Raw genomic sequence first — 9,609 nt, forward strand, 5'->3', positions numbered from 1 at the left:
AGCTACGCTCTTCATCTCCACTGAACTCTGTCAAAAACTTTCTTCACATGAAGATCAACTGCAGTGTCAGGACACCACAGTCTATTGTACTTATGTAGCAAGAAGATGACATGTAATGTTTTTATTTGCATAACTCATGCTTGCATGTCTGTACTTTCCATCAAGTCATGTTTTTATTCTATATATTGTCAAACAAACATGACTCAGAATGTCTAATTACATTTTAAGTTCTATAGTTACTCTTGTAACTATACTTTTTTATGTTTCAAGTATAAAACCAATGCCAGTTCATACATTTTGGATCACATATTTGTCTGAATAACAATTATTTTATACAGGTTCCATCCAGATAATTTCCTGATTATTGGTTTAATTTCCAGCCTTTTTCAATTTTCCATTTCCACTTTTAGGAACATATTTTCTGCAAATAAAATCTCCAGCTTCTATACAACATTCTTAATATCCTTATTTTGCAACTAAATTATGTTTAAATACTATGTGGCCCCCGTCATCACATTGTCCTACAATTTTATTTGCAACTTACAGTAATAATGACATAATCATCTTAAAAACAGAAGAACAGCTAGTGGTCTGACATCATCAAACTGTGATTTGTTAAGACGACCTCAGTCATCATCATCTACACAAGTATAAAGCTCTGCCCATGAAAGGAGATAAATGTTTTGGACAGTGATAGAATAACACATATCACAGTGTAGGTTTGTGTCTGGATGTATGAGGCCGATTGTACCAAATGTGTGACTGTGTCTATGTAATGTTACTGTTTGTGCTTTTTATTGGAGCCTTTGGAGCAGAGGAGGACTCTGCACTCTGTGAGATGCTGGGGAGCCCAAAGTTTCCTCTGTTATCTCTGGAAGGAGATATCACTATTGGAGGGACTTTCTCTATCCATAGCCAACTCTCAAAGCCCCTGCTCTCCTTCACAGATACTCCAGAACCTCTCATTTGCTCCAGGTACTGTTTGTTGTCTCCTTTCTCATTTGTTGGATTCTGAACTGAGGGAAAGTCATATAAAGTCTGAAAACTGTTAGTGAAAACTGTTTTTACTCTTTTCAGGATAAATTTAAGAGAATTTCATCTTGCCCAAACAATGATTTTTGCCATTAGGGAGATCAACAAAAGCAGCTCTCTGCTGCCTAATATATCACTTGGTTATAAGGTATTTGACAGCTGTGGTTCAACACTGCCTTCAACACGTGCAGTGATGGGTTTAATCAATGGACAGGAAAGGACTTTGGGAAAAAACTGCCAGTCATCTGTTCATGCCATCATCGGAGCCTCTGAGTCCTCCTCAACCATTGTGATGCTACAAATTACAGGGATTTTCCAAATACCAGTGGTAAATTTTTTAAATATTTATATTCCATTTATGACTGATTTCACCATGTTAGTATAAAGTGACTGTCAACGAAGACCGAATTCTAGTAGCATTATGTTTCATTTTAGGGATGTGCTATTAACATTGACAGGGTGAGCACATATGCAGCAGATTGAGGCAAAAGTCAGATGTTTTGTCACTTAATACTTAATACCTCTCAAATGTTATAAATGGCTTTTCATTTCCCTCCTTTTCTTTTCTATTAGATCAGCCACTTTGCCACTTGTGCTTGTCTGAGTAACAGAAAGGAATATCCCTCCTTCTTTAGAACCATCCCTAGCGACTACTATCAGAGCAGAGCCTTGGCAAAACTTGTAAAGCACTTTGGCTGGACATGGGTTGGGGCAGTTAGAAGTGCCAATGATTATGGTAACAACGGCATGGCAACATTCATCACAGCTGCAAACCAGGAGGGAGTCTGTATTGAGTACTCAGAGGCCATCTCAAGGACTGACCCCACAGAGCAAGTTGCTAGGGTGGTCAGAGTGATCCAAAGTGGTAGTGCAAGGGTTTTAGTTGCCTTCCTTGCCCAGGGTGAGATGGACATTCTGCTTGAGGAAGTTTTCAACCAGAACTTGACTGGGCTGCAGTGGGTGGGCAGTGAGTCCTGGATTACAGCAGTTCATTTGGCCTCTAAAAAGTACTCTGGAATCTTGACAGGGTCTTTGGGGTTCACCATCAAAAAGGCAAAGATCTCAGGCCTGAAAGAGTTTCTCTTGCAGGTTAATCCAAGTCAGGATCCTCAGAATAATCTGCTGAGAGAGTTCTGGGAAGCCACATTTGACTGCAGTTTCCAATCCAGTCTGCATGGTCAGACCCAGTGCTCTGGCTCTGAGAGACTACAGGACATCAACAATCCTTTCACAGATGTGTCAGAGCTAAGGATATCTAACAATGTGTATAAAGCTGTGTATGCTGTGGCTCATGCAATGCATAATATGTTAAAATGTAGACAAAGCGATGAAACGGTGAATAAGTCATGTGTCTGGAAAGATATTTTAGAGCCTAAACAGGTAAGCGGTCACCTTCATGAATTATGTAAATAATTTGAATCACAATCAATTCTTAAGTTATAATCAACTGTTCTCTACTGGTAGGTTGTGACATATCTCCAAGATGTGAACTTCACTCTTCAGTCAGGAGAGAGAGTGTATTTTGATAGAAATGGAGATCCCACAGCGACTTATGAGCTGGTGAACTGGCAGAGAAACAAAGCAGGAGATCCTGTGTTTGTGACTGTCGGGAGCTATGATGCTTCACTACCAGATGGAAAGCAGTTTGCCATGAACGGAATAAACATAATATGGGTGAACGGCTCCCCAAAGGTATCAAATGTGTTATGTATGGAATACTCATTGTGGAGGTTGATATTCCTTGAGCCATATAGGCCCATTACGTGTATGTGTGTGTGTGTGTGTGTGTGTGTGTGTGTGTGTGTGTGTGTGTATACACTGTTTTGCAGAATGGCATGCTAAGTGTAGATTGTATATGTAAGATCAAGATATAAAACTACAGTGTCTAAATATGACCCTAATGCTGATTATAATATACCAATCAGGAGCCACAGTCTGTCTGCAGTGAGAGTTGTCTCCCAGGTTTCCGGCAGGCTGTGATTAAAGGTAAACCCATCTGCTGTTTCTCCTGCATCGCCTGTGGTGCTGGAGAGATCAGCAACTCCAGCAGTGAGTAGAAGCTTTCCTTACTGTAATTTCTCACATAATATTTGTACAAAATCAGTGTTTTCCAGTATCTCACCTATGCGTCTATAAATACAGCTAGCTATAATACAGCTGGTGCTTATTACAGCATGTACTCTCCCTCATAACTTGCAGCTTACAGCATGAGTACATTTGAATGTTTCACGTTTCCCATTCAGGTTCTGCAGAGTGTTTACGGTGCCCACTGGAGTACTGGTCAAATGAAGATCACAGCCAGTGTGTTCCAAAGGTGACAGAGTTCCTATCTTATGGAGAAACCATGGGGGCCCTTATCACTGCTTTTTCATTGTTTGGAGCAAGCTTAACACTGATGGTGTCATGTGTCTTCTTTCGGTATCGTCACACACCTCTCGTCAAAGCCAGTAACTCTGAGCTGAGTTTCCTTCTGCTCTTCTCCTTGACCCTGTGTTTCCTGTGTTCTCTGACCTTCATAGGCCAACCCACTAAGTGGTCCTGCATGCTGCGGCACACAACTTTTGGCATCACCTTTGCGTTGTGCATGTCTTGTATCTTAGCTAAAACCATAGCAGTGGTGATTGCCTTTAAGGCTAAAATGCCAGCAAACAAAGTTCCTCAGTGCTCAGCTCCGCTTCAGAGAACAAGTGTTCTCAGCTGTACTTTACTGCAGGTGATAGTTTGTGCGCTGTGGTTAAATCGTGCTCCGCCACACCCCTACAAAAATACAGCTCATGCCACTGAAAGGATTATTCTAGAGTGTGATTTAGGTTCACCAATAGGATTCTGGGCTGTGTTGGGGTATATAGGACTCCTGGCTGTGCTATGTTTCATCCTTGCTTTTCTGGCTCGAAAGCTGCCTGACAATTTTAATGAAGCTAAATTTATCACATTCAGCATGTTAATATTCTGTGCTGTCTGGGTCACCTTTATCCCAGCATATGTCAGCTCCCCTGGGAGGTTTACTGTAGCTGTAGAAATATTTGCTATTCTGGCCTCTAGCTTTGGGTTGCTTTTCTGTATATTTGCTCCAAAGTGTTATATTTTACTATTGAAACCGGATAGAAATACTAAAAAGCATATGATGGGGAGAAACCAACAATAGAATGCAGTATAGTAACACAAACATTTTAATATTAATGTATTAAAGGCTATGAACTTTCAGGCACCTACTTATTGCACTGAGGGACCAAGCATATGTGCAGTTTTGCAAAGATTGTTGAATGCAATAAAAGATTTCAGTGCATTACCATTCCTGAAACTGAATTCTAAATCGAATGTTCTCAGCTCTAATCAATCAAATACCTGAAAAAGTAAATGTAAGAATACATTACATTAGATTTATAATACAGTGCATTTGAAAGGGAAACAGATACACGTATTACAACATAAATACCTGTTTGAGATATGGTTTAATGCTGGCTATTTTCTGCAGAATGATTTCCCTGTGACACAATTGTCAATAAAAATTTAAAGGAATAAAGTTCAGCTCCTTGTTGAATGTAAATATCTATCCCTCAGCTTTGCTTTTTTATCATTTAGCTTAACATTCTAAACTGAAATAAAATATGCAAGAACACAGTAACAGCTCAGGTATCCCCAAAGACATGCTTAGGTTTCTGAAATTATTAATGTTAGGAATTGGTTATGCAAAACCTATGTAGGAGGCCCTTTGATACGCCCATCCATATGTCATTCACACCACAAGCACTGTCATTAGTGGACAGAAACACAATATTTACATAGGGTGCAACCAAGCACATGTGGCTTTGTGATAGTTCAGAGAAAAACTCTATAAAATGCTCAGAGATGAAGGTTTTTTATCTTTTTGCCTTGGGTGTTAATATTGAGAAGAGCAACTATGTTGCAGATAGCAAATCTTCTACTTCTTACCCTTCTGGCTGTCAAAGGAGGGGAGGCTATGTGTCAAACATATGGGACAAAAGAACTGTCTCAGTTTTCTAAGGAGGGAGATATCAACATTGGAGGCATTTTCTCCTTCCATCAGAACCCAGTCAGTGTCAATGCAAGTCTCCAAGTGAATCCAGGAACAATCCTTTGTGATGGGTAAGAGAGGAATTAAAAACTAATGTATATCTTATTAGAAAATGTGTTGTATAGTCATGTTTTACTTGTAAATCACTGTGTATCGATATGTAGGTTTCACATGTTTTACTTGTGACAAACTATACAATTCTGGTCTCCTTTTTTCAGACTGGACCCAGGAGAGCTTCAGTACGCATACACTATGATGTTTGCCATACAGGAGATCAACAACAGCTCAGAGCTTCTTCCAGGAGTAACACTGGGTTATAGGATCTTTGACTCCTGCCCCAGTATCCCTCTGTCCATCAGGGAATCGCTGAACCTGATGAATAGGTATGACAGCAGGGAAGACAGCTGTAGCAAACTCTCCAATGTGCTTGCTGTTGTAGGGGATACCACGTCAACCTCTACAATAGGTATTGCACGCACCATGGGACCCTTCCATATACCTGTGGTGAGTGTTGGCATGTATGCTCTCTGCACACAAGTGAATTTTTGTTGTTTAATGAGACGTAATATAATATCAGAAAATGCTTTATTGCATGTATGATTCAAATTAGGCATTGAAGACCTCCAAAATGAGCTTCTCTGTTTTAACTGTGTTTCAGATCAGTCATTCAGCCACATGTGCATGTCTTAGCAACAGAAGAGACTATCCCTCTTTCTTCAGAACCATACCTAGTGACATTTACCAGAGCAAAGCCCTAGCAAAGCTTGTAAAATACTTTGGCTGGACATGGGTAGGGGCTATCAGAACTAATAGTGACTATGGGAATGGTGGCATGGCCACTTTCCTAGAAGCAGCAGAAAGGGAAGGTGTGTGTGTTGAGTACTCATTGGCTATTTACAGAACTGATCCAAGGACGTGGTTCTTAGAGGTGGTGGAAATTATAAAGAAATCCACCTCTAAGGTAATAGTGGCATTTGCTGATGGCACAGACCTTGACATACTTATTAAGGAGCTCCATGCTCAGAACGTGACAGGCCTGCAGTGGGTGGGCAGTGAGGGCTGGATCACTTATCGCTATATTGCCTCTCCAGTGAACTACGCTGTGGTCCAGGGTGCTGTGGGCTTTGCAGCAATAAATGCTCATATCCCCGGACTGCAGGACTTCCTGACTAACAGCAAGCCCTCCACCACTCCGGGAGACCAGGGACTGGTGGAGTTATGGGAGACGGTGTTCAGATGCACACTGACTCCCCAAGCAGAGACTCAAGCTCAGGGTTCAGTCGCAGCCTGCACTGGGAAGGAGTCTCTGTGGGACATGAACACACGCTTCACAGATGTTTCAGATGCCAGTCTGCTGAATAATGTATACAAGGCCACATATGCTGTCGCTCATGCATTGCATATGTTGTTTACTTGCAAAGATGGAGAGGGGCCTTTTGAGAACAATACTTGTGCTGATAAGCAGAATTTACAACCATGGAAGGTGACCAAAAAGCACAAAAGTACTGTATATGATAATGATTGCTTGATTATGTACTTAAATAATTGCATCACTGTTTCCCTGCAGGTGCTGCATTACCTAACGCAGGTCAATTTCACCACTAAGATTGGTGAGAAAGTGTTCTTCGATGAGTTTGGTGACTGTGTGGCACATTATGCATTGGTAAACTGGCAGATGGATGACACAGGTTATGTTCTCTTTGAGACCATTGGTTACTATGATTCCTCCCAGCCTGAGGGTCTGCAGTTTATAATGAAAGATGGTGTGAGAGCCATTTGGGCAGGCGAGAATCTTGAGGTAAGTAAATGTAGACACCCTGTCCTTATGAATCTTTTAAATCTTATTTTGGACTTAACATTATGTTTTAAATAATCAACCATTCTTTAACACTAGTAGTTAATTCATAAATTGCTGAGCTCATTACCACATTGACATGGTTGTGGGTCTGGAAGTTGTTATGGATGTTTTGAAATGCTGTCTCTGTGATGCAGGTGCCAAGGTCTGTTTGCAGTGAGAGCTGTTCGCCAGGGACCCGTCAGGCTTTTGTCAAAGGCAAGCCTATCTGCTGTTTCGATTGCATCACTTGTGCAGATGGGGAGTTCAGCAACAGTACAAGTGAGACAGCAGGATTTCTAGCCTTTACTCTAGCACTCATTGTGTTCCTGTTGGGAAAAATCACTGCCAGCACTTTACTGATCTATCTGAAGATGTGTGTGCTGTACAGCCTAAACATATTTATGCTTTCAGATGCAGTGAAATGTGACAAATGCCCTCCCGAGTACAAGTCCAATGAAGAGAGGAATAACTGTGACTCGAAAGCTATTGAGTTCCTCACCTTCAGGGAATTGATGGGTATACTGTTGGTCACCTTTTCTATTTTCGGTGCATGCCTGGCAATGACTATAGCCATGATATTTTTCCATTACAGACAGACTGCTATTGTCAGGATGAACAACTCTGAGCTGAGCTTTCTGCTGCTCTTCTCCTTGACTCTGTGTTTCCTGTGTCCTCTGACCTTCATCGGTCGGCCCTCTGAGTGGTCCTGCATGCTGCGACACACAGCATTTGGCATCACCTTTGTCCTCTGTATCTCTTGTGTACTTGGGAAAACAATAGTTGTATTAATGGCCTTCAGGGCTACACTTCCAGGTAGTAATGTGATGAAATGGTTTGGTCCTACACAGCAGAAGATCAGTGTTGTGGCTTTCACTCTCATACAGGTTTTAATTTGCATACTTTGGCTGACAATCAGCCCTCCCTTTCCCTACAAAAATATGAAACACTATAAAGAGAAGATTATACTCGAGTGTGCTTTCGGATCACATGTAGGGTTCTGGGCTGTTTTAGGATACATAGGGCTCTTAGCTTTGTTATCTTTTGTACTTGCTTTTCTGGCTCGAAAGCTGCCTGATAATTTCAATGAAGCTAAATTTATCACTTTCAGCATGCTGATATTCTGTGCAGTCTGGATCACCTTTATCCCAGCGTATATCAGCTCTCCTGGGAAGTTCACTGTAGCTGTGGAGATATTTGCTATTCTGGCCTCTAGTTATGGAATGCTTTTTTGTATTTTTTTGCCCAAGTGCTACATACTTTTATTAAAGCCTGAGAACAATACAAAGAAACATTTGATGGGTAAAGTGACATTGAGAGCCCTCTGAGTTATTTGTTTAATTACAACAAAAGATTTATTTGCATAATTTTTCTATTTATCTAATTAGTTTATACATAAATACATTTAAATATATAATTTCTGAGAAAATATAAAATTGTCGTCATACTGTAGCTATACAACATTTTTAATGAAAAAGGGCTGTTTCTCTAGCTTAATTTAAAGCAATTTATAGCTCTGCACAAAACAAAAGGCATCAACAACTCCGACTTAAAAATGAGAAAAAACAAAACCTGTAATGTGGGAGTTATGTTTTCTCATTTTACATGCTAGGAAAATATTTTTTCAACCTTGAGTTTATATTGTTACTGTCTATGACTATATCTTCACTGTCTAAGTTTCCCCAAGGTCGAGAATGATTCAATTGAATAATCTAAAAGAATTCATTTTTATACAATATGTACTAACAAAATAGTAATAAAATTTAAATATTACATGAAATGTACACCCTTTTTTGTGTTATTTTTCACAGCCATGAAAAAAATATTAATTCTCTCTCCATAGTGGTTTCACACATACTTTAGTAAACTATATAACAAAACAAAGATGTTGTCCAGTACACATTACAGAGACATAATTAGTCACCATAATCAAATCCCTCTGGTGGTTAAGATTGGTAAAAATGAAATTATATTTGTGAAAGATAATTGTAAAGAAATGTAATTCTTCCAGCTGGCCATAGCAAAAGGGGTTTTGAAAGAATTGCAGTGTGTTGTACAATACCCAGTGACTACTACCGGAGCAGAGCCATGGCACAGTTGGCCAAGCACTTTGGTTGGACTTGGGTTAGAGCTGTTAGAACAAATAATGATTATGGGAATAATGGCATGGCCACATTCACTGAAGCCGCCCAGCAGCTGGGCATCTGTCTAGAAGAGCCTACTCTGTATCTTTAACAGATCCTCCAGACAAAATACAAAAGATAGGCATGATTTTCACGAGTTTTATTTTAAACCTCATGATTGTATTCAGTTGATTAAGCTCTTGCAAAAAGCTGTTTTGTTAAGAATGTGTTCTGAAAGATAGTTTGGTGTGTATAATATATATTTAGCACTGCAGTGGATAACGTAGAGCTGAACACCATCTCTTCAGCAGCGCTAGCAGAAAAGCAGGTCCTAATGGGTGCCAGACCCAAGGCCACAGCTTTTCCCAGTACCCCCCACAGGGTGATGGATTGAGCTCGCTCCCACTAGTCCTGACAGAGCCCAGTCTACATCCCCCCAGCCACTTTCCCCTCCCTCAACACTTATCATTGGTGATTCCATAACAAAAAATGTGCGTTTCTTTAATGCCATCACACTCCGTTTCCCACTTACTAAGGGTCTCCCGGGTTTTACTGCCATCGCTCCCATCCTCTATCAAAAGAGT

At 40.4% G+C, this 9,609-nt stretch overlaps 2 protein-coding genes across 2 annotated transcripts; both read left to right on the forward strand.

The window, feature by feature from the left end:
• Positions 1–754: 754 nt before the first annotated feature.
• Positions 755–4,177, forward strand: LOC119882351 (extracellular calcium-sensing receptor-like). Its single transcript, XM_038692367.1, has 6 exons — positions 755–975; positions 1,078–1,360; positions 1,606–2,412; positions 2,497–2,724; positions 2,958–3,081; positions 3,276–4,177. The coding sequence occupies exons 1-6, from the start codon at positions 755–757 to the stop codon at positions 4,175–4,177; spliced, it is 2,565 nt and encodes an 854-aa protein (XP_038548295.1).
• Positions 4,178–4,933: 756 nt separating this feature from the next.
• LOC119882350 (extracellular calcium-sensing receptor-like) lies at positions 4,934–8,230 on the forward strand. The gene is made up of 6 exons (XM_038692366.1): positions 4,934–5,139; positions 5,287–5,572; positions 5,727–6,551; positions 6,636–6,866; positions 7,061–7,184; positions 7,317–8,230. The coding sequence occupies exons 1-6, from the start codon at positions 4,934–4,936 to the stop codon at positions 8,228–8,230; spliced, it is 2,586 nt and encodes an 861-aa protein (XP_038548294.1).
• Positions 8,231–9,609: the final 1,379 nt, after the last annotated feature.

Source organism: Micropterus salmoides, unplaced genomic scaffold (genome assembly GCF_014851395.1).
Source record: "Micropterus salmoides isolate LMB-PRFRI ecotype aquatic unplaced genomic scaffold, ASM1485139v1 Ms_hic_scaffold_3, whole genome shotgun sequence".
Taxonomy (NCBI): domain Eukaryota; kingdom Metazoa; phylum Chordata; class Actinopteri; order Centrarchiformes; family Centrarchidae; genus Micropterus; species Micropterus salmoides.